The 25,510-nt window shown below is 42.9% G+C and overlaps 1 protein-coding gene across 2 annotated transcripts in view; it reads left to right on the top strand.

Annotated features, from left to right (window-relative positions):
• The window catches only part of ap3b1a (adaptor related protein complex 3 subunit beta 1a), a 52,522-nt gene extending 28,760 nt beyond the window's left edge, over positions 1–23,762 (top strand). For both annotated transcript variants that reach the window (XM_068706511.1, XM_068706510.1), the window contains exons 21-27: positions 1,686–1,734; positions 2,700–2,803; positions 10,305–10,533; positions 13,409–13,493; positions 14,695–14,792; positions 16,338–16,476; positions 23,160–23,762. In XM_068706511.1, coding sequence (XP_068562612.1) covers positions 1,686–1,734; positions 2,700–2,803; positions 10,305–10,533; positions 13,409–13,493; positions 14,695–14,792; positions 16,338–16,476; positions 23,160–23,313 — 858 coding nt within the window. In that variant the 3' untranslated portion in view covers positions 23,314–23,762. The remainder of the gene's footprint in view (positions 1–1,685; positions 1,735–2,699; positions 2,804–10,304; positions 10,534–13,408; positions 13,494–14,694; positions 14,793–16,337; positions 16,477–23,159) is intronic.
• Positions 23,763–25,510: the final 1,748 nt, after the last annotated feature.

The following is a 25,510-nucleotide window of genomic DNA, read 5'->3' as shown; positions in this document are numbered from 1 at the left end:
GGATCAGTTACATACGACGGGTGTTTTGTCTTCTGATTAGGCCCAATTCACGGCAATGTCTGTGATTCTGGGCTAAAATCACAAGTATTTCCTTATTGCTGAATCCGATTGCTCAGTAAAATGTGATGAGCTCGTCCAGTGCAGGAGTAATACACGACATGTGTGATGAAGTTGATCCAATCAACTGAAGGGATGTGAGGGGGGTTTTTTCTCGTAAATTTGAGACTTAAATCTCAGGAAATTTAATAATAATTAATAATCTCAGAGAATATTCATGATCTTTTCTTGAAAATGTACGTCTTTAATCTCAGAAAATATTCAAGGTTTTTTCTCGTGAATTTACCATTTAAATCTCAGAGAATATTCATGTTTTTATCTCGTACAGTTGTGACTTTTTTTCTCGTGAATTTTCCAATTTAATATCGAAGTTATATTTCTTATAAATTTAGGTCTTTAATCTTGGAAATAGTTTTTTTTCTTGAAATATTCGTTAATTTCGACTTCTTTGTTAAACTAAAAGCTGCTATATATATATATATATATATATATATATATATATATATATATATATATATATATATATATATATATATAATCTTTGTAGCTAAATGCAATTGTATTTCATGCATGTGTCATACTGTAATGTATGTTTATCCCTGAGTTCAAGTATTCTACAATTTTACCCGTTTACGCCCGTGTAGAATCTGATATCTATGCAAACAGGGTTGAAGGAGAAGCTCTTGTTTTGGCTCTCTGCTATTCAACTGTAGAAACCCCAGGTTCTCCTGGGAGTTGTAGTTCCTGACACACACACACACACACACACACACACACACACACACACACACACACACACACACACACACACACACACGTGGCGAGAGCGTCAAAATCACAATTTATTTAGCGGGATATAATTTTGTTGTGTTTCATTCGTCCGCTTTTCTTTCAGCCCTCACCGGCTCCTTCTTCTTACCTGTTATGCTCATCACATTATCTCTCACCCTCCACTTTCCTTTTTCTGCACTATGAAATTCTCATTTCATACAGTTTGTCATTTGGACACGGCCTATGAATTATGCATCTTTCTCCCACTCCTCTTGCTCTCTCAGACCTCCGTTTGCTAACAAGGTTTCCGTCTCTATTACCGCCAACCAAGCGTCGATCAGAGCAGATCTGATAAGATGCGGCTTCTAACTTTATTGTTTGTTTTCACCTCACTTATTCCTCCTCCTGTTTGGTTTGTCCCTTCCCGTCGGCTCAGCCCGGAGTACGCAGAGTGGAATTTTATGGTTCTTTATGCGACGTGAAAGCAGCCGTGGCCGGTTAGGAGCGTGTGGAGAAAGGGCGATAAAAGCGCTCGTATGTTTTAAATGCGTTTTTTATTGTGGCGCCGCGTGTTGTAATTCCCACAAGTCAACACCTGACAGGCCCGCCTCAGTCGCACGGGGTGGCGTGTATCGGTTGTGACACGACACTGTGCATGACTGGCCAAAGAAAAAGATTCCAGACGTGCTACATATAAATGCAGAGTATCTGCTTTTTGGGGGGGGATGTGTCATGTCTCCAGAGACACTGGCAGCACAATTGAAACATTTCACAACGCACAATTTCATTACTTTTGTTTTGAAGTGGTCGTCTTCTTCTCTGCTGCTCATCGTCATGTTGCTGTGTTTGATTTCCAGGTGGAAGGAAAGTCCAAGAAGGAAGTCTCCTTGCTGGATCTAGACGACTGTGAGTCTATCTCCACTTTTACCGCAAAAACATCACTACATTTGTGTTGCCAGTGTTGATTTGCATCTGTGTAAATAGGCAATTTTTACACTCATTAAGAGAAAACATTAACTTTATAAGGTAGTGGTGCATAGCTGCCTGTGGGCCTGATCTGACCCTTCAACAAAACAATGTTGTCACCTTGATTAAAGCTTACATTTTCCCTTTTATATTTTGTAATATATAATCTGCAGGATTTTTAACCCAAAGCCTAACAAACGTTTCTCGATAAGTAAGACTTAAATAATCTAATCATTCAAGTGAAGCACTCCTTGATGTAAAAGTGTTACTTCCACGACTTTAGCCTGTTAGCCCTGCTTACAAACACAAATAGACTTTTTTTTAGGTTAGCAATAGCCTAAAAAAAAACATTAATTTGTTTTTTGCGGCGCTCTGTCCGCCATTTTCGTAGCTTTCTGTCACCATGGTCGCCATGTTTTTATAGAGGTTTTTATAGAGTGACTCTAATGACTGAGAGGAATCATTGTTGTATCAGTCTATGCATTGTTTTTTAGCAATAATCCTGACTCATAGTGCAGAACACAGAGCGTACATTTGCGTATATAGATCACGTTTTACCAAATGTAACGTTTGCAACATAAAGCTGTAATTTACGTATTAATGGGGAAAAATGCCATCTGCCCTCAGATAAAATCCTGATTTTATTCTTAAATGAATTAAAATGTCACTGAAACTAATTGAAAATGTTGAGAGTGTACAGGCCTGCGTTATCCACACCTGTAAAACGACCTAATTGAACCTAATTGCAGTGCGGACATTGATATGTTAGTTGACAAATAGCTTTAAAGCCACTGTGTGTAGAATTTAAAGATTATTGTCTTTGTCTCCCCCTAGTGGCTGTATTAAAAAACGACACTGTGTCAGACAGCAACGCGTAGTGGCTTTAACAAGCTTCTGTGTTTCAGTTTCTCCTGCGCCCCTGAACGCACCAAAGTCTTCGGTCGTCTCTTCGTCCCTGCTGTCCGACCTCGAGGGCCTTTCTCTCTCCAACATCTCCTCCACCATGCAGGTTAGTGTGTGTGTGTGTGTGTGTGTGTGTGTGTGTGTGTGTGTGTGTGTGTGTGTGTGTGTGTGTGTGTGTGTGTGTGTGTGTGTGTGTGTGTGTGTGTGACATTTCCTCCATCACTGTGTGTTGAGAGTCGATTGTTCCTTTTCTGTCTGACACTGACAGAAACAGCGGAGCGGCGTATGAGATGCTGGAATGAGCTTCTCTCCCTTGTGGAACATTTTTATGCTCCCAGACGCCGACTATTGACCTTTTCTGCCTTCTTATATTTATAGCCTGTGAGGACGGCACAACTGCTCTTCCTGTTTCCTGTATCTCTTATAGTCTGTCTTTCTCACCCCTCGCTGTCTTTTTGCTCTCCCACACCCTTGAACTCTATTTCTGTGTCTCATCTATATGTCCACTCTCCCTCTCTCTCTTTCTCTCTCTCTTTCTCTCTCTCTCTCTCTCTCTCTCTCTCTCTCTCTCTCTCTCTCTCTCTCTCTCTCTCTCTCTCTCTCGTCACCTTCTATCTCTCTCTGTCAGATGTTGTGTCCCTTGTGTCTCGGTGTTGTGTATATCTGATGGTTGACCTTTCCTAGTGTGACGGCTCCTTTCTCTCCTCAGTATGTGAGCGACTCTACACATCTGTAGGTTTTGTATCTTGTCATTTTTTTTTTTTCTTCTTCCCCCTCGGGAGGAAATAAATGTCCAGAGCGTTGTTTCTGCTGCTGCTGTGTCTGTGTTGTGTCTCTGCTGTTTGGAGGCTTTAAATCAGAACATTTGTGGTCTGTTTTTACATGATTGACATGTGCTTTTAATTTGAAAATGTACTTGAATTTGAATTATTCAAGAGGTTTGCTGTTAATAGATTACGCATAATTATAAAAAGGAGGGCTGATTCATTTAGTTTATAATTAATCTGTGGATACTTTTTTATTTTTATGAATCATGTAATCAGTTAAAGATTTGCCCAGAGCACAAGGTTTTGTTTTTGCAAGGAGTAAAAACCAAAATATATCACATTTGCAATCAATTAAGTAAATGATTCATTGATAAACATGAATTTTTAGCCAACTAATCACCTAAAAGGTGTTCTTCTACGATACTCAGACAGATTCAAAGTTGAGAGATGAGTGGATTTTATTTTGTAGGTCTGAACTTGAATACATTGTGTTTTCCTTCTTAAATACATTTATGTATTAGTGGTTTATTTTGTTATACATAGACTAACAACAGCTATCTGATGCCGGTGTCACTGTGTTCATAGCGGATGATAATTTAGAGCACCCGTCCCTTTAAGGGCTTTATCCTATTTTATATATTCAGTTAAGTTTGTTCCACTCAAGCCTCGGTTATTCTCTCCACAAGGACGGTGGAAAGCTTTAATCCCGCTTTAGTTTTTGCCTTATTACCCGACTCTTGAACCTTTTCTTGAGAATATTCTGAACGTAATCTCAATTCCAAAGGGAGTGGTACATTTGAAGTTCTTTACGTCCGTCTCTGTAGAGTTACATTAGAGAGCAAAGGTTTGACATTTTGGGGAAATATGCTTGTTTGCTCTCTTGCCTAAGAGTTAGATGAGAAGATCAATACGACTCTCTCATGAGAAATATGGAGCTACAGCCAATTAGCTTAGCCTCAGTTTCAGCCTGCGCTGCTTATTCAGATTCATTTCCAGTCTATTTAAAGGTAAACACTGCTGTGTGTGTGTGTGTGTGTGTGTGTGTGTGTGTGTGTGTGTGTGATGGAAAACCTAAAGGCTTTACGTTAACGATGCTTTAAAGGTGCTTCTGTGTTAACTTTTCATGGGGGACGATGAGTTTGCCTGCATGTAGACGGACGTGTTCTCACCATCTCCCTCCTCTCTGTCCCGCACTCGAGCTCTGTGTCGAGTTACTCTGTATTCTGAGCGTGCCGCGCCTGTCTGTCAGTATGATTGACAGCTGCTCTCAGACCAGCGTTTATGCAGCGCAAGTCTTGTTAGTCACCCCCCCCCCCCCCCTCCTCAGGTGAAGGCCGTGGAGTAATAGAGAATAGAAATGCAGATTAGAAAACAGGGAACTTTTTGCACATCAACATCTGATTTAGAGTCAATTCTATGCATAAATACATGATGGGCATCGGGATTCATAGACAAGGGTAAATAACCTCACCTTTATTCACACCCTCACACACACACACACACACACACACACACACACACACACACACACACACACACACTGGCCCCTGTGTCATTTCTATTTCTCAGCAATCTGCCCACAGAGGCAGCGAGTCTGTCTCAGCTGAGCGCTCGGGCCCTTTTAGAGAATTACTGCATGGTTATCAAAGGCATTTAGATTAACCCTGGTCACTGTCTCTGACCCACCTCCTCTTCTGTCTCCTCCTCCTCCTCCCCAGTTTCTGCATGCTACCGCTCTCTCTAATAACATTTTGACATTAGGATCTCTCACAAATGCCTCTTAAATCCCCCCCCCCCCCCACTCTCTCCCTCCCTTAACGCGCCCCGAAACCTCTTCCGACCGCTGTCCGTGTGTGCGGCGGGGGCGGCCGAGGCTGATAACTTTTCATTCATAATTAGCGGTCGGCGAATGGGGCTGCTTTGGGGGGAAATTGAACTGTCAGCGGCGGGGCGCGCGGCGTTTGACCCCATCACGCCCAGAGGGGGCCATCATAATTTGTTCATTTGGTGTCCATCAGGCGGCCGCCGGCTCGCCTCCCCCGCCTCCCTCCTCACCCCTCTGACCTCCCCCCGTAGTGGGCGCTCCGTGGGTTCACGTCTAATTATGAATCAGCAGAAGGACCCCCGAGCGCCACGAATATAGCAGCGGCCTGCCCTCCGAAACCTCCCGCTGCCACTCAAACGGAGGAGATTGCCTCTTAAACAGGAATAAATGCCCACACAGAAACGGGGCTCCGGCTGGATACTTTGTTTTAATGCAGCATTTCTTTACATTACCTCGTTTTAGTAACTATGTGTTTGTCTGTGTGACTGTGTGTTTATTTGTGTGTGTGTTGGCATTTCATCTTTTTTCTGTCTCCTAGTGTTTGTTATTTCCCGAGGTCGTGACGGCGGTCCCTAAAAATCCTGCTTATCATCCGTTTGTTTTCATCGTCGGCTGCAAAAGCTGAGACGTCCGCTTGTCTCTAAAAACCATTTAATCACTGTAAGCAAGTGAATCAGGGTCCTAGACATAAATGTGATGCTACATATGGATGTTGCGTCTTATTTATGGTTAAGAGCCGACATGAACGCCTTGGTTTTATGCAGCCGGTGACTTCCAGGGAGGAAGTAAAAGAAACGATAAATAAACAAAAATACTCCTGCATTTAAAGTTTTACTTAGAATAAGTCAAAATTATGGATTGCAACTGACAAATGTATTCTAAAAGAAGAATGAAGCTATTTAACTTATATTAAAATAATAAAATAAACGACCACAATGGTATTTAAGAGCTAGCTTTAAGAAAATAAGACTTTCAGGATTCAATAATGGAACAGGCTAAAAGTACATTATCCCTTTGAAATGTAGTAGAATAGAAGTATAAAGTAGCAGAAAAGTACACTGGTTTCTTTCATGTTCTGTAGCCAGTGTTACTGTATTTATAATATACTTTGATCATTCACAAGTGAAGTTAAACACTCTACTTTAGTGGTGATCTATGATAGTTAGACAATTATCTTTTGTGATTAATATACAAAACAAGTCTTAGAAAGATACATATTTTTTTAATATATATATATATATATATATATATATATTAAACATTGCCATATATTTGGGTTTGAAGTGAAGTTAATTTGGGCATTTTTTTTGTTTTTTCAACGTTTAATTAATTAAACGATGTTAATCAGCAGATGAATGGATACTGAAAACAATCCTTAGTTCTAATATATATCCTGCTAATACAAAGAAACAGTTTGCTAACAATACTTGCAAAGCTGAATGAAGGACAATACTGTTTCTGAATAACAATCCTCTATTATTCCTAATCTCCTTTAATGGAAAATTTCAAAAAATTAATCATTTTAAAACACCTAATTTACTGACAAATTGGCATAAATGAAGTAACCTCTGTCTATATGCGCCGGAGAGACTTCTTGTTACATTAAAGTAGTTTTCGATGGCTGTAGTAACATTTACTTAATCCAATTTGCGGTCAAGGTCTTTGTGACGCCCCTCAATTAATTGTCATCTCCTGACTGAGGGGAACAATTAGGCCCTAAAGTCAAACACATGTCCCTTACCTTAATCCTCACAACTCTTGTAGAGCATAATGAAATCCTGTCCGCGGTGTTGGCGGCAGACGGTGGCTGAAAAACAGAAATGGATTTTCAATATATGCCCATACATCTCTGTGCTCCCCACGCCACTTTCTTTTTAAATTGGCCCTCTTATGCACACGGCACAAGGCTACCCGGCTCCCCGGTTAGCCCCCGTATTCTCTCTTTTCTTTTTTTTTTTGAATATGTCAGCGGGATTTTCAGGTCATTTGCCAGAGAGGATGCTGGGAGCGTGGCGTCCGGGGCTCTGAAGGTGACTGGTGTCTGTGTCATCCATCACGGGAGCTTCCTTTAAGTTGATGCATAATAGAGCCTCTCAATCAACTTCCCTCCCCTCGTTGTCACCTCCCTCCTTCCTGTCCAGGGCGGGAGAACGGGGGAGCCAAAAGAAAAGAAAGGGAGACTGACAGAGAAGTCAAGGTTACATCCCTCTTCTTCTCTTATTTACACTTGAGGTGTTCGTGTAACGGGACAACAATGGATGGAAGAGTGAAGGGGGTGGGGGGGGCTTGTGTCAGGCTTTAACCGTCCACTGTGTCAAATTGGTGATAATAAGCCGTTTGAAGCCTCCGTCCCGTCCTCCGAGGACGACGAGACAGGACCTTGAAGCAGGATGTGTCTGTCAGGGAGGTAAATCTCCGTCGCGGCGGGGTGGCAAACATTATAGCCGGCTTTATCGACGACGACTGCTCTGACACGCTCAAAAAGTGGCCCGATAAATATGCAGGCTGGCGGGCGGCGTGACGGGAGGCGCGGCGGCGTTACGGCCCGTCAACAAATGTTTGTTTGACCTCCTTTCCCAGGCGCTCGGGCCGGTCTGGGCTCAGGAGACGCTGCTGCTGCTGCTGCACCGTCGAGGGGACGGCTATCGGACAGTTTATTCTGTCACTTCTGCAGAGGATTGTTTCAAAGATGTTTTGTACTGGTGCCAAAAGACGTACAACTTGGGGAAACAAGTCACAAATAAGCTCAGTTGCCAGTTGATTATGTGCACCTAGCTAACACTAATGCATCCATTTTGGAGGCCGCAGTTTGTGGTGCTTCATGGGTAATCGGAGAGCGGGTTTACATGCACTTTAGTGACCTGGTTACTGTAAATCCAGGTCCAGCGTCCAGACTTCTACCCCAACATACCACCAACTGTATTTTGGAGCCATGTCTTACTTATTGTATCCGCAGTAGTCCTGACTTTTGTGAGTTAGAGCCCCGCGGCGTTTCAGAATTCAACAAATGAATCAAATAATACGTGGTGGAAACAGACTTACTGAGATTTCTAGAAGACTTCAGGTGAAATACAACGACGTAATGATCTCTGCTGTCGTCCAGGCGTTCCTATTTACCCGTATTTGCGTTTTCATGAACGGTACACTTATCCTTCAACATGAACATCCGTACAAGAACTTTACCTGAAAGACAACTTTTCCTGTAAATGTCGAGTCAAAGAATAAGTACACAGGGTTGAGGAAGACTCTGACTCCGGCTTATGAAGCCAACTTTCTACAATTTTGCAGTTTTTGATCAATTCACCTCAATGTTGATGGAAGTAGCGTCATGTTTTATGTCTTATTCCGAAGTAAATGTATCTAAAACCTGCTGTTTTTCTCCTGTCTTGCCGGTAAACTACACTGATGGTGTTTTACTTCTCGCCTTGTGAAGCGAACACACTGAAACTCCTCTCCACGGCTTCTTGTCGTGCGTCAAACCGATTCTTCATCCTCGCTCACATCGTGACACTTCGGTCGTCGGATGCCTCGTACATTTCTGACCCGAGTCGGAAACACGCTGCCAGCGTGTCCGGCTTCAACAACACAATGTACACTGACACCACTCAGCGCCTGCATGTTTCCACTGTGTTTCTTCATATCATATTATTAGTCATATTCAATTAGCTTAATTAGTTCACACCCTCTGCTTAATCGTTTAAGTCTTCCATTTGCTGTTTCTCACTGCTTTGCTCTCTTTGTCACTCTTACAACTTCTTTGAGAAGTCAGACTTTGAGGCGGTAAATAGATATTTTCCAGTTTCTGAACTCATCCTCGTTTGCGCTATTGTTGCCTCTGTCAGCGTATGAATACATCGAGGTGCTAAGTGTTTTAGAGGGTGTGAAAAGGCTTCGTTCGTCCTGATGTTTTGAACTAATTAGTGCCGTCACTCAAGGCAGACGAACCTCTTTGACTTCAAGAAACTGTAGTCCTACTTTTTGCGATGCTTCTTATTATTTTGAGTGGTGGAGGTGTGGAGTTAATTCACGTTAATGCGGGTGTTGTCATGCTTGACAGGTCAATGTGTTGCGTTGTGTTGTGTGGGCCGACCTCCTCTTCCTGACGAGAGCTGACAGTCACCGCCGTCGAGAGTAAAGTGTGAACAATGTTCCTCTGAGTAACGAGATGTTAATTTTTCGGGAGAAAGAGAAACGCCACCACCGACGCATTCCGCCTCCTTTCTTTTCCGTAACTCTCAGAGGTAATGTGATTTCCTGCCTCTGAAAAGGTAAAAGCCCCTGCGAGCGGCAGGTTTGGCCCATGCAGGCACTTGTGTTTCTATTCATTAGAGGTTGTTTTTATTCAGCCTGGTTTGACCGAGCATCCAGCCCATTTCCCTCTAACTGGGCTGATTGAGAACATTTCTTAAATGGGCTCGTCTTTAGCCCACGGCCTTAATGAAGGGAGGGTTGGTGGGGAGTTACCAGTCAACCCTCGGTCCCACTTCACTCAGAAGTGCTGCTTTCTTCCCGCTGATTGGACACGGGGAGAATTGCGTGTGATGGAAAGACCGGAGATTCTTGTATTAATCTGTGCTTTTGTGTGAATGCATTTGCACCGTAATGTGCAAGGCGTCCCTGGATATTGTGTTGATGTGGAGAGCCTGAGGCTTCTGAGCAATGTAGGCTGTTGTTTCCAGCAGCGCTTAGTTGCTCGTGGATCAATCCAGGCAATACTGCAGGTTATTTGTCTGATAATCAAGAAGTTTCATGGAGCACAAAATCACACTGGAGCCTCATTCCCACTGGACAAAATACCCATTAACACCTGACTTTTGTCTTTAGTGGGAAATTGCAGTTATTAACTTGGAAGTGAATATGTTGTAAATAAAATCAACAGGGATTTGGGTAATTATTATAATTTGTTAACATACAAAACATACAGTTAATATGCTCTCCTCAAATCACCAATTTTGGTGGGAAAGGGATAATAGAGTCCATGTTTGCTGAGTCCCGTCTGTCGTACTTCCCTTCAGGTCACCACTCCGGCTTTCGGCCCTGTGAAAACCTACGAGCTGCTTCACCATATGACTGGAAAAGGTTTGTCAGCCAAGTACCATTTCCCCAGGCAGCCCTGTTTGTACCAGCCCAGTATGGTGGCTGTACAGGTCATACTGACCAACGGCTCAGACCACAGCCTGGAGGAGATCCACATAGGAGACCGAAGCCCTGCAAGCCTCAACATCCACTGCTTCAACACCATCGGTGAGTACGAGGGCCACTCCTGTAAATGTACAGCAGGTAACTGTGTTATAACATTTTTAGACTGGTAATATTTTATATTTGTCTTACTGTCAACAAACCAACAATAATATTGCTGAAGTGTGTTAAAGCTGCATTCTCTCTAGTGTCCATCAGGGGGCGACTCCTCTGGTCGTATAGAAGTCTAGTCTAAAATGACTCTACTTCTCTCTTGATTTATTCCCTCAGTAAACATTGTAAACATGAGTTTATGGTCTCAATCTCTAGTTTCAAGTCTTCTTCAATACAGCATGATGTTCATTTAGTACATTATGGTCCTTTTAGAGTCAAACAGACCATAAAACAGGGTGTGCTTTAGGGGCGGGGCTACACAGTGATTGACAGGACTCCACCAGAGACTTATACAGCGTCTCTACGTCACTCCTCCTCAGTCCAACAAAACCTTAAAATCTCTTCAGCTTGGTTTTCGGGCTCTTTCCTGCAACATTCTATGAACATTATCCAACCTGTGATGTTTGATATTAAGTCTTTTCTATATTTACTCAATCTCTCTGTCATTTACTTGCTGTGCAAATACAAATAATTGTTAGGGATCTTCTGATTTTTATTATTCTTTATTCCATTTTTCAGGTTCACAAGAAAGTCAGATTTAAAAACGCATTATTGTTATAAAATGTTTAGATTCAGGACGCCTCGGTTGTTCTTTTCCCCCTTTCTATAATGTAAACAACCACATTTATTACCATCTGTGCAACATGTGTCGTCTCATCCATTCATGATGGCTTTCTGAAAATTCCACAGCTCCATGATAGTTTTCTCAGGCAGATATTAAATGATCATTTTAAAGCCTGTTTGCTATCAGCTCAGCCACCCCCCCACCCCCAACCTGAAAACAGCCAATATTACTCGGGCTAATCCCTGTTCATTAGTATCGATCAGGCCGAAACAAACATGCGCCATCTCCATATTTCTTGTCACACCGTTGCGTGATTGCTGCACTCCGTATAATATAAGACGGAGAGCAGCGCTCCCTCAAGATGTTCCCTCTTTCCTTCACGCCGGTGTGCGGTGGAGCACGTTAAAACTGTCGATTGCAGGCGATTGATCGGGCATTGAAGGAACTCGAGCAGCCAAACAGTGGGTAATTCGGATCGATCGAAGCCCGGCTACTGTGAGCTGCTGGCTGGAGTTGGTTTTGATAAGTTGCAGAGGATGACAGACAAAGCGTTTGTATAATGCTGTTTTGTGTTTGTTTGTTTGTCGAGGAATGATAAATAGCACGGCTTGTATTTAGTCAGAAATATTGCACATTGCTTTACTTAAAACCAGTAATTTAGCTGTTTAAAATGAAATGGTATTAGTGATTTGCTCGCTGTTTGACGTCTCCCTAAATCGTGTGTATATATATATATATATATATATATATATATATATATATATATATATATAAAATTAGAAACTACTTACTGGATAACCTCAGTCTTTAACAAGTCGCTGATCATCGAAACACACTTAATTCAAACTCGACAGAAACAAGACAGAACTTATCAAAACCGTTTTTGTCTTTCCGCTGTTCAAACAAACACCAGGTCTGGTTTTGTCAAAATAAACCCTTCGTTCACAGAGTTAGATGTGGAAAGAAACAGCCGTTATATGCGCTCTGCAAAGCCACCGGACTCCGTTGACGAAAACAGTCATTTTACTTTGCTAATCATTGTAAAAGGCAAAAAGGAAAGGAGTCAATCGCCGATGTTTTGCGTGTTTTCCCGTAAATACTTGCATATACGTGCAAATTTTGGTGGGAAAGGATAATGGACCAAAATGAATACATTAAACACCAAGTAGCTTTGTGAGTTTAATGTGGTTTAAAGGACTATTCCGGTTTATTGCAGCGTTGGTTGTCTTCTGTTGCGTTGCCATTCCTATCAGTGATAATAACATTATGCTCACCTGTCAACATGTTGACATCGCAAGAAGTTAAAAGAGCAAGAAACGTGAGCGGTCAAATGATCAAACGAACGTATTTGAACAGCCGCTAACAACAGTAAAATGATCCGTTTTAAACATCCGTCGCATCTTTGCCCACAATTTGTTGTGGTAAATCATCAGTTGAAATGCTCTCCAGATGTTATTTCAAATAGTTTATCTGATGATTTATATTAACACCGACCTCTAGGCTGTTATAAAACATGAGAATAAAGGCCAGGAAATGTCTGTTGGAGCAGATTGAAGGCTGGATTGGAAGTGAGTCTATGATGACTCTGTTTTCTGAGGGTTTTTCCTCTGGAGTCTCTTCTCCGTCCGTGGAAAGAGTTGTACAGTGAAATAGCTCTGCTCCACGGAGGATGTTTCTGTCTGTCTGTGTTCTTCTCATCCTGAACCACCACCTCCTCCTCTTCCTCCTCTTCCTCCTCTTCCTCTCTCATTCAGCTGTCCAGACTTTCTCTTCAGCACATTTTTTTGGGGCTCTTTACTTAACTCTCCGTCTTCCTCCTTCACCTCATCTCTTCTTGATGTTGATGCTCTCTTTGACAAGCCTGTTGTTTCGAAAATATGCTAGTCCTTCATATATATGTGTGTGTGTGTGTGTGTGTGTGTGTGTGTGTTTTCCTTCCCGAGGCTAGAGGTGTGGGGAGGCGGGGGGGGTGAGATTGAAGGATAGATTTCTCACACACGGTGGCCTTGCTTTGTGAAGTAGAAAACACAAGTGGTGTGGATGCCTGTCTGTTCCACTCTGCTGCTGCCCTCCCTCCTCCCTCCCTCCCTCCTCCCCCTTTGCTCCATCCTTCCTCACGTTGCACACTGTGCCCTTGTCACTCACTATTCCTTTTCTCCTCTTCTCCTTCCCTCTTTTTTTTGTTTTTTTTCTTTTTCTCAGAGCGGCTGGAGCCAGAGGCCTCTGTGACGGTTTCCATGGGTATTGACTTCAGCGACTCGACACAAGCAGCCAACTTCCAGTTGTGGTGAGACGACCTGACATCCGCTCATATCACGTTTTCTTTTTCCTTCTCCAACCTTCAGTTATACATCTTGTTCACTCCCTCTTCCCTCCAGATTCACATCTCCCTCCCTCTTTCTCTAACGTTCATTTGCATCCTTTTTTTCCTCCTCCTCCTCTCTCTCTCTCATTTGTTTTGTGGTAATTCTCCTTTTCCTACCGGCTCTGTGCCGGCACTCCCAGGTGAGACATCAGCCGCGATTGATCCGGGTTCACTGGGATAACAATTATTACGCCAGTAATCAGCCCCGGCTCAAATCAAGCCGCTGAATGCCATCGGCGCCGCCGCTCAGCCGCTCAATAACCTTATCAGAAAATCTGTTCAGGATGAAGGGGGGGGGGGAATCAATCCGACCCAAAATGCCTTGCAAACCGTGTGAATGGCAATCAGAGGAGAAACATTTAATACACAAACAAAGCACGAATAGACACAAGTGCACAAAACACACACACACACACACACACTATGTCACACGTCATCGTCCGTTTACTCACGTTAAGATACATTTAAGTTACAGAACGTTGGGCCTCATGCAAGAACAGATTTGTTCATAAGTGATTCACCAATTTTCTATTTATTTCTATTTACCTATTTACCAGGGACAGTACACATTTATCAATATTTCAGTTCACACCTCAACGTAAATGAGTTCTCTAGAGAGCTAATGTTCATCTGTAGTTCCTTTACAATACGACACAATAATGATACGATATGATGTAAAAGTAGCAGATACGTAAAAACAATGATTATGTAACGGTAGTATGACTGATTTACTTGAAGTTATCTCTTTAGTTTATGTTTAAAGGTCAGGTAATAAGCGCTCCTTCTTAATTCAACATGTTTAAAACTCTCGTATTTAAAATTTTCTCTTCGGTTCAAACACAATTTATTCATTTCATCGGAGTCGTATGCATTTAATATTGTCTAAAATTATTTCCTCTATGGATCTATGAAAGCCGAGGACATATGGGGCAGGACGCGCACCCTTATGTTATTATTATTATTGGTTGCGTTAATTATGCTAATGTCCAATTCTCATGAACGCGCCTTCATCATGTTTACGCTGGTCGTTCATTTACCTGAAGTTAGGACTCTATCGTACGCTTTACGTTAGACGTCCTGTAAATAAGTTTCTTTTCTCTGACTGTTGTTTTTGCTCCCTCAGCACCAAGGAGGACCAGTTCAGTGTGTCCATCCAGCCCGCTGTGGGAGAGCTGTTGATGCCCAGCACCATGACGGAGCAGGACTTCAGCAAGGAGCAAGGTGGGCTCCCTCAGTGTTCTAGAAACAGACATGAACCCTCTCGTTATAAGCCTAGAGCACAGTGACCATCACCACATACAAACGTCACATGTTGCCCTGCTAATACGTCTCTGATGCACATGAGCTGTGCTGATAAAATCACGTTGACCATATATGCACATGGCGATATATATATATATATATATATATATATATATATATATATATATATATATATATATATATATGGTGTGAAATGTTTCTGGAAAAGGCAGATTTGCTGCAGTTTTTGTTGTCATTAAAGTTAAGAAGTGTGTATTATTGCTTTTTTAGTCAGATTAGTGATAAAATAACTGATTCCTTTGATTTCATTTTGTCTGAAAATACAATTTTCAATACTGATGGATGTGAAATAATAGTTATCTCATGTATTTTCAAAAGTAACCTTAATCTTTTCTGAAATTAAGAGTATTGTGAGTAAAGCATAGGCAATATTTTTTGTTATTATCAGCAAATTCCCCAAAAAATATTTGTCAGTCCATCCCTACATAAGACAGGAAACAGCTGACATTATTTAAATAATATTAATTAATTAATATTAATAATAATATAATACTATTTTCAGCTGCGGATTAATACACAGCGAGTATTTACAGCAGCAGTCAATGTGGGATTGACTCCAAGAAAACTACAGTTTTATATTTGTGACGTGTATAAATACACCAGAGCTTTCCTTTAACTTTGATTTAAATGTTAAAGAGCTATTAACAGCTCGGTGACAAACATGGAGGTTTTAAAATCTTTAAATTAGAGTTTTCTATTGCGTGCAGTATTCATAAGTTATATTTATAAAGTGAAATTAAATCCTAGTAGCCTGCCTCTAACAATAAACATGTCCTCACCATTGTTCTCAAAGCCTCTTATGAAGCACTTACTGGTGTTTCCTCCACAAACACACACCTGTAGAGCTCCACAGTGAGGCAGCCATTGAGAGCTGAGAGCACACTCGTACCTTTTTAAGTGCACGCTTAATGCTGCTTCTGCCTTAATTAATCTTCATTCGCTGTGTTTTGAGCTCTGCTGAGTACACCTCGCACAAAACAGAAGTGGAACAACTTGCTTCCACGGACCTTTTCTCTCTCTCGCAAATTGCTGCTTTAAACCAATTGAGTGAAGTCAATTAATTCTTTCAGTTTACAGGTTTTTTCATTATATTTGCCTTCAAGACCTCTTTTATTTCTGCCTAACTTGTGCATATTTATCTCCATTCTTTCTCTAAAGTCCTTGTTCATTACTAAGTGCACATGAACTGGCCATTTGTCTTCAATTGAGAGGTTTTTTTTCTCAATCTGTTTGCATTTATTCAAGATTCTTCCTCATTTTAGTCACCAACAAAATCAGTTTTATCTTGTTTTTTTTAATCCCAAAATATTCTTTTTTCTATCCATAACACTTGATAGTGGTAGGATAAACATGTCTGCTATGTATTTAGTTTAAACTGGACACATTGAATCTACAGTAGTGACAGAATTGAGCTCCTGTTTGATTGGTTTCTCGTCCCGTCAGGTAAGCTCCTGGGCATGAACGAGACCTCGGCAACCGTCACGATGGCAACAGCAAACACCTCCAGCCTGACCGTCAACAAGCAGGTCCTGTCGGTGGCCAACGTAGGAGTGGTTTCATCCGGCCAAAACATCCTCCACAGGTGAGCCGTCCTCGCCTCACCGTCACCGTCCTACTTCCTCATTTACACACGTCCAACCGACGGAGACACAGATTAAACCTTAGGGGACCGATCGCCCCTTTAGTGTCCTACATGGTGCTTTGGAGTTTTGATTTTCTGGTGCTGTCGTGGGTGTAAAGTCAGCGGGTTTGGCAGGAAGTTGGTCAAAACAAAGATGGAGTGTCGGTCAGTCCGTCTGCTTGACTGACGAACTCATTTATCTGCAATAAGAATGATTGAAGTGAGATGAACCGTGTGGAAAACAGACAAACTGCGTATTTGTAATTGGAAAAAAAAGGGTAATAAATCGCAATATGTGTTATCGCAATAATCCAATTTAAAATCACAATAATATTGTATCGTGATAGTATCGTACATTTTAGAGCCATTGTAGGCAAAATAAGGAGAGTAATATTCAGAGAAAAAACTCCCTTCACCAACTTGAATATTGTCCAAGATTAGTGAAAAGTAATTTTATGTTAAGGATGAATCCTGAGCGAGACGAAGGTCCTAAAAGCTACATATACACGTTTTCTTTCATGTCCTTTTATCAACTATAATACTGACATCAGTATGTATCGTACTTCATCCTCATCTTAGACCTTTTATACATTTTACCAACGAGTTATCAGATAAATCCTAAAGTTTGCAGATGTCCTCTCTGATGGACGAAAGACACGTACACGCGTTTTCTTTCATGTTCTTTTGTTGTGTTTTATAAGCATGAATGAATACTAATATAATTCATTAATTTTACACTCGGCGGCTCACCTTACCGCAGTGTTTAACGGCGGCGTCTGTTGTGTGATGAGATCTTTTTTTGTTTTTGTTTTTTCCTCGTGAATTTAAAATCTCAGATAATATATATATATTTGATTTCATCGTGTTCGTCCATTTCATTCTCGTGAACGTGATATCTCAGCGACGCCTGGGGGGAATTTCTTAAAAACTGATGAGATTTTGATGCTCAAAAGTCACCGTGACAACAAGAAACACCATTTTTTTTTGGCCGTAACTCAAGAATTCTTAAGCTAATTATGGCAATTTCACACACGTGTCTAAGCAGATAAAACGATGACACATTGGACAGACATGGGCGTAAACTGCTACGTGACGGGTTAGTTGAAGCACGCGAGTCATGAGGCGGTAATTCTAGTTTTTAATATGAATAATGTGAAGTGTACCTGCGTGCGTTTGTCCGTTGCCGTTGTGTTGTACGGTGAGTCTCACAGAGTGAGAGCCTCACACAGACATGCCAGGGGAATGCCCTGAGAAGCCTGGCTGTGTAATTGGTGTACACAGAGTGTGCTAATGAGCTTCCTCCTCTGTCACGCACACCCGAACACCTGATAGATAATTACACCTCCCTCTCTCCCTCTGTTTCCTGCTCTGTCTCTCTCCTTCACCTCGCCCCCCTGCCCCCCCCCCCCCCCCATCTGCCTCTCCCTCCGCACCGCTGTCTCTCTTTCACTTCCTCTTTGTCTCTCACTCCGTGTCCTCCTCCCTCCCTCTCCGTCCGTCCTTTTTATTTCCTCGCTCTTATTACATGTCTCTGAAACAGAGGAAACGTGTAGGAATAAGGAAGGGACAGGGAGGAAGTCGGGGGAGGTAGAATAAAAGGGGGAGACGGCAGCACAAGGACACAGAGAGACGAAAGGAGTGAGTGGAAATCAATGCAGGCCAGCGGGAGAGGCCTGCGTCCAATAAGCCCGTACTTCATTCAGAATAACCGATGGCTCAAACGACGCCACGCTATCAATCTCTCTCTCCCACCTCTGTGACGGCTAAAGAGGAAGACGGTCGCCCCCCCCCCACCAGCGTTGCCCCGTGGTCTTATAGTAATGAAGACACCGTCTTCCATATTGTCTTGTGGTGATGACCGGCTCTCCCGCGCTGTCCCTGGGAGGTCCATTTATTAGAGATGATGGAGAAGACGTAGCCGGCAGGTCTGACAGCCTCGTCTTTGAGATGCTGTCGCAGAGATCTCTAAATCGGTCCGTTTGTGCTCTTGATCTGGAGCCAGTGACCGAACATGTTCAAACAATAACCTCATGTGATTGTTGTGTTTTTAAGATTAGAGCTGCTGCCATTATTTGATTAGTCAATGGAGTTAATCTGCTACAGTTTTGCTCATCTGTAAATCATTTAACTCATTTTAAAAGCAAGAATCTTTGGTTTCAGCTTCTCAAATGTGAATATTTCTGGTTTTCTTACTTTTCCATCACAGTAAACTGATTATCTGTGAGTTTTGGAGGCTGGTTTGACGGACGATCGGCCAGTTATTTTGTTTGGAAACTACTTTCTTTTTTATTTGTTTCATAACTCCAGACCAAAGAATTTAACAGTAACATTCACTAACTGTTCTTACTGTACTTTAGGCTTTATTTACGAGTCTTGGAAAACAAGAATGGTGTAATATTTAGGGCTGCAACCAACGATTATATCCATTTTTTATTTCTCTTTTTTATTTTTACGAAAATTTTATGTAAGAAAACATTAAAAAAAACAGTCAACGTCTTCAAATGTCCAAACGGTCCAAAATATTACATTTACAATCATAACAAAACAAGAGAAGAACAACAAATCCTCACATTGAAGGAGCTGCAACCAGAGAACGTTTTGTTTGATAAAATGAGTGAAACTATTAATTATTGTTGATTAAATTTCTGCCAGTCGACTAATCGTTTTAGCGCCGGTAATTTTAGTCATGGTGTTTTTGTGTGCACACTTTGAATCTCACACACACACACACACACACACACACACAGTGATCGATCTGATCGGATGCACCCACTGAGAGTTTATTGTGGAGGTCACTCTGCATTAGATGTGATGTGTGACCTTCTTTTTCTCCTCTGATCTCCCCGGAGAAAGCTCCCCTCTAATCCGGGTAAAAACCCCACAAAGTGCGTCCGTCCTCGGAGGAGCCAGAGTTTGGCTTTAATGTAGAAATGAAGGATTCGACATGAATGATGCAGTTCACCCGACGCACGTCGCCGGTGCTTCTGAACTGACCTCCGGCACTCTGAGTGTCACAGACCTCGGTGTTGGAGATGACACCGGCTCTGTTTAACAAAGCAACGGCCTCCCTCCTGCACCTCTGCATCCCTGCACTCCTCTTGTTTATCAGCAGGGTGCAGCACTGCTTTTCCCAAACTGGCGTCGAGGCCGAGCGGAGACGGGGAGGTGGGTGGTGGGGTATGGGGTGGTGATGGGGTGGTGGTGGTGGTGGTGGGGGGGGGGGATGCCACTGAAACACAGAAATTGATTGCTGGAAAGGAGGATGGCAATAAATCAAGCAGGAAAGCAAATGTAGAAAACGCTGTTCTTGTTTATGTCTAAACAGGCGGAATAGAATAAATGTGCTCTATTTTTCAGTCCGTTTGAAAGCAAATTTGATCGAATTTTGCATGCATTGCCAATCCCTCTGGTTAGAGCCTAATTTAAGAAAGAAAAAAAGAAACCTGCAGCCGTTGATTTATAAGCTATGCTTTCTCTTTACTTTACACTTTGATATAATTAAACGATGCTTCTTGAAACACTGTATTTTCCCCTTTTTCTGGGGAAGTTGAATTCTTGTTCCTGTTTAAGATGTAATTGACTATCATTTATAAGCTGACTAATTAAACGTCTGCTCTCTTTATTATGGATTGCTTCAGCAGACAGTGTGGCTTATGATCCATCTTCAGAGGGAGCTCGACGCAGAAACGGAATTTACGCGTCGAGCTCGCTAACGTGTTTTTCCTCGAGTCCTCGTTGAGTTAAGTTCTCGTCCCCCGTCTTATTTCCCATCATCCCTTGCAGTCTGTTCGTCCTCCGGTCGCTGCAGTCCGTCCGTATGGCCGAGCTCTGGAGATGCGTGGAGGGTTCCTGCTTCTAATTGGGGCTAATAGCTCTGGCCATCTGCCTGGTCTGAGTCTGCTCTCGCATGTGTCGGGGGCTCCGCTCTGGCCTCACTGACCACTCGGTTGAAGGACACTTGTCCACCTGGTCGAACACCAGGATCCAACACTGATACCCAGCCGCCGCGCATTTGGCCTCAGCCTTCCCGAGCTCCTGATTTCTGTGAAAAAAGAATCATTTTTTTCTGAAACCAGCTCCGAGGGGGGGGGGGTTACTCGTCGCGGGTTAAGTCCTGCTTTCTTGGTTGCAGAATCCTCTGCGTCGTCTCCGATGTGAGGGCGAATGTAAAGGTGGAAGCCCACTTTGTGTTTGCAGTGGCAGGGTGGAGGGGAAGGCAGATGGCACACAGAGGCTCTCTGCACTGAGGAGAATCACAGATAATTGGAGAGCGATGCTTAGCCGCAGCCCCGCCGATCGATGCCAATCCGCCTGCTCTAAGTCCAGGGGTTATGCTTTGCTTTTCTTTCCATACACTGCAATTAATCCAGTGTTTAGCCCAGCATGTGAAGAGTGCAGGAGAATACCAATGACCCGTTTAAGGCCCGCTTGTCCTTAATCTGTCCCCCTTTCTAGTCCCCCCCCCCCCCAAAAAAAAAAAAAATACACCGATGTTGTGTTAGATCGTGACGTAGATCTGCTCGTACCACAAAAACCCGCAAGAGCGAAAATGCGCTCGGAAATCAAACGCGATCAGAAGAGTTAGTTTCTTTCACTCGCTGTTATTACGACACGTTGAACAACAGCCCAGAGCGGCGTCTCCTGAGACGGAATGAAAGCAGCCTCGGGCTAGTGTTAACTGGCCGAGTAAATGATAGATTTATATCCTAAATCCATTAGCAAAGCCACAGGGACCACATAGACACCTTAAGCTGCTGACAGCGGGGGCAGAGCGAAGGGAACCGGATGTTCCTCATGTTTACACACTAGTGTTTCATGTTCGTGCTGAATGGGGATAAAACATTTTCAAATGTTTTTTTTTTTTTTTTTTTAAAGTACGACAGAGGACGCCTCTTTAATTCTCCCACAATTAGTAATTTTGAATTGATATGCAACCTCTGAATTATTTAAAGAAGCAAAGAGGTTGGATGTTTTTGAGAGAAATTAATCCTCGTCTTGAATGGCTTGTGTTTCCTGCTGAAGTGGCTAATATTTTAATTAAGCCCGAGGAGGACTCTCTCTCTCCTCCCTGAGAGCCTTCTGATAAACTCCCTCTCCTCTGTTGATGGTAATTTAGCTGCTCCCCAGAGACGCACACAGACACACCGGGTTTGTGAGCCAGTTTCATTGTGTATGCATGCCCCCCCCCCACCACCACCACCACCCTCTTTAACGTGTGCGTGCTAATTGGTGGACGTGCTAGCCGCTCCTGCCGCGCAGCACGCCGCTCTGCCCACAGGCCGTCCTGCAGGGAGGCTCTTCACAGGCTTTAGTCGGGCCTAAGTGGGGCTCTTTGTGGGCTGTTTGTCAGGCCTAAGCAGGCTGCCACGGGGGGGGTCTTTGTTGCGGGGATGTAGTGCTAAATGGAGGCAGATGGCTGGGAGTCGGCCCACGTGAGGCCCCGGAGATGCAGAGGGGGCTCCGCTCGGCTCCATCGCTCCTCAAAGAGGGTCACGCCGGGTCATAGCCCCTGTCTGCCTCTTGTTAGCGCTCTCAATGGGGACCATGTGTGCCCACATTTACCCCCGGTCTGCAGGGACAGTATCCAAGGAAACAGGGGACCAAGAATCCTCCCGATGGTCCGGAGGGAGCCGGTGGGACGGGGAAAGGGGGGGGGCGTCCCACACACTGGTCCAGAGGCTTCCCACACACTCATAGACGGTCCACAGTCCATAAAAAACAGACTAAATACAGTTTGAGTGACAGGGAGGGCGTGTCCCGCCCCTCATGGCTCTTTAGTCAGCTGGAATAATGGACTGTCTGTTGCTCGGCTCTCTATTTTTCCTGTCACATCGTTTTCCTTCTTTGTCTCACTCACTCATTTAGAGTCATTACAAGGTGTGAGGTGTTGGAGAATTTTCCAACGTGAGGATTTACGGGTTTTGGGGGAGAAATGTGAGTTAAGTGTGAAGGCTGGGCAACGCATCTATCTCTCCTTTATCTCTTGTTTGTTACACGTTAACTGTTCATTGATGTAGCATCAACTATTGGCTTCACGTTCAGGTGTTTTATGTGGAAAAGTTTCATCGATAAAGAGAATTTTATTTCATTTCATGGTCTGTGTAACAGGAATAGAAATATAATATAATAATCAAAATATATAGTAGAAGTAATGAAGTGGGCTTAGTTCAGTCTACAAATAAAAGCATCCTGTCCAGTAATGAACAATTGTCGAAATATGTTTATTCTTTTTTATAAAACCTGTTTGATAACTTCAACCGAGCTGAACCCAGACAAACTTTTTCACATTTATGTTTAATGCAGATATTCTAAACGCATTAGATGAATGAAATGACCCGGATGTATCCAGCTGCTTGAATTTTCTAAATGCTAAAGAAAGGTGCTTCAATGCTTCCTTTCCTATCTCCTTTAGCATAGGATACACCGGACCATCTTTACGAAAGGAAAGTTACTGCAAGCAAAAGATGCAGCAGAGTCCCTTTAGAAAACCTCTCATCTTACTGCAGCAGGGTCTGACAGTCTGACCCTCTCAGTCCTGGTTCTCCCACGGTCTGTCCACGGTGGACCAGGTCTCTGCTGGAGGATCTGGGTCTTCTGTTGTTGTTTTTTTTTAAACTGACCCTCGTTCTCTTCCTCACCTGCAGGTTTGCCGGGCGGACGGTGAGCAGTGGAGCCCTGGTCTTGGTCTCGCTGGAGCTGAAGGAGTCCTCCGCCGCTCTGCTCACCATCAACACAGAGAAGAGCGTCATGGCGTCCATGTTGCTCCGAGACCTCAAACAAGCCCTCGCCCTGGCGTAGAGAACCCTCCCTCCCTCCCTCCCTCCCTTTAGTAAAGGTAAAGGGAACCACACTTCATTACAGATTTCACGTATTTTATCTCTGTGGTTGAGGACGTTTCAGGCACTTTTATCCGGAATACAGAGCTTGATCTTGTGTCACTCACGGAGAATTAACTGGAAACTATTTTTTTTTTTTTTGGGAAGGATTGTCCTGAATCACAGGAATAACTTTGTGAAAAGTCTTCAAGTAAAGTTTATAAGTCGCTCTCCACGAGCCTCTGTCCCTGAAGTAGTTTTACATTCCAACCTTTACACCCCCCCCCCCCCCAACCACATTTGTTGAAGTGCCTTCTATGTGAAAATGTTATTTAGAAAAAACCAAAACTTATATGTTAGACTTAAATCAACAAGGTCTTTTTATTTGTACCGCTTTGCCTGAACAATAAAGAGTGAATTTATTAAAACAAATATTTGTCTATATTATATATGTATCTTTTACCTGACGGTGTCTCACAACATGCTGTGCTCTATCGTCATTAAAACACGACGTCGTTAGTGACGAGCTCTGCTAATTGGCCGTGAACTCATGACATCATGATTTGGATGAATCTGTGAAGAAGAGACTCGTGATCCGGGGCCCATTAAAAGAGTTTCCACCTCCACCGTTTACGGTTTTCCACAGACGGACTGTAAGTAAAACTGTAAATAGAATGGATAGAATAATAGACTTTAATGTGGAGTACTACAGTACATGGAATATGGGCGGAATTATATCTGCCCTGAGTTACAGCCTTTCAAAACAAACCATTATATAATCTGTTTTATTATAAGACATAAACACATTGAAGGTTTGTGCCTGTAAAGCCCCACCTGAATCTGCTGAATATAAACTAACAACATTAATATTTACAAGAGAGTCATAACCATCTGTGTGTTGTTGCTGCAGAGCTGCTATTAAGAGAAGTAACAGCACAGCAAAGCAGGGTTGTTTCTGAGCTTTATTCAATGTTCATAGACGATGAATGAGGACTTAGAGCTGCAGAGCCTAAAGACGGCCCTGCTTTGTTGCTCGCCGTGGACTGAAGTTGTGCAGACGTACACGTGATGCGCTGCGGCTCTGAGAGGCCGGTGGCGGAGTGTGCTTTGCGTCTGGCTGTCTTTTCCGGCTCATAAATAGCGTCTCTCTGAGGGCTGTGGTGAACACCTGTTAGCTCATCTGTCACAGGAGCTCCACTCGCATCCATCACCTCTCCCTCTGTACTCATTCCCTCAGCCAGCTGTTCCCATTACACACACACACACACACACACACACACACACACACACACACACACACACACACACACATCATACAGATCCACTGCCACATGGAAGGTTTTCAAACTTATTTACACATTTTACAAGATACTTCTCAAATGGAGAAGGAAAACAGCTACACACACTGTTTCACTATTATAAGGCTTTGATACAGAAAACATCTGGACTCTTCTAGAAACAAACCAAAGCTAAATATTTAGAAATATATAAATAATTATTAAAACCAGCAGCGACACGTTTTCATTAAAAGGTTTGAATCGATTCGTGCATCCAGAGGACCAATGTAGGTGAACTGTTCTACAGCCTAAAATACTCTACGCTATTTTATTGACTGTAGTTCTAGCGAGTGGATTTTAGTTCTACAGTAGACAGTATATATAAATGTCTGGGGCTTTTATTGTGAAAGGTAAGAATGTAGGTAGTGGAGCTTGTCTGTGCTGCCTTTGCTGGAGCCATAGACTGTAAATAAGAAGTCACCCGTCGGTTTGTAGTCCGCCATCTTGAAGCATCGAGTTTGGCGATTTCGCCGTCGCCATCTTGACTTTTTTCCAACTGATGAGAACAGGAAGTGACCATATTTGGACTGAGGAGGAGTGACGTAGAGACGCCGAATAAGTCTCTGGTAGTGACCTGTCAATCACCGCGTAGCCCCGCCCCAAAAGCATACCCTGCTTTATGGTCTGTTTGACTCTAAATGAACCATAATTTACTAAATGAACATCATGCTGTATTGAAGAAGACTTGAAACTAGAGATTGAGACCATAAACTCATGTTTACAATGTTTACTGAGGGAATAAATCAAGAGAGAAGTAGAGTCATTTTAGACTAGACTTCTATACAACCAGAGGAGTCGCCACCTGATGGACACTAGAGAGAATGCAGCTTTAAGACACTTCAA

Source organism: Cebidichthys violaceus, unplaced genomic scaffold (genome assembly GCF_023349555.1).
Source record: "Cebidichthys violaceus isolate CVI_PGR_0920_01 unplaced genomic scaffold, fCebVio1.0.p SCAF_12, whole genome shotgun sequence".
Lineage (NCBI taxonomy): Eukaryota > Metazoa > Chordata > Actinopteri > Perciformes > Stichaeidae > Cebidichthys > Cebidichthys violaceus.
The sequence above is the reverse complement of the archived record's forward strand: the minus strand, read 5'-3'. Positions and strand labels throughout refer to the sequence as shown.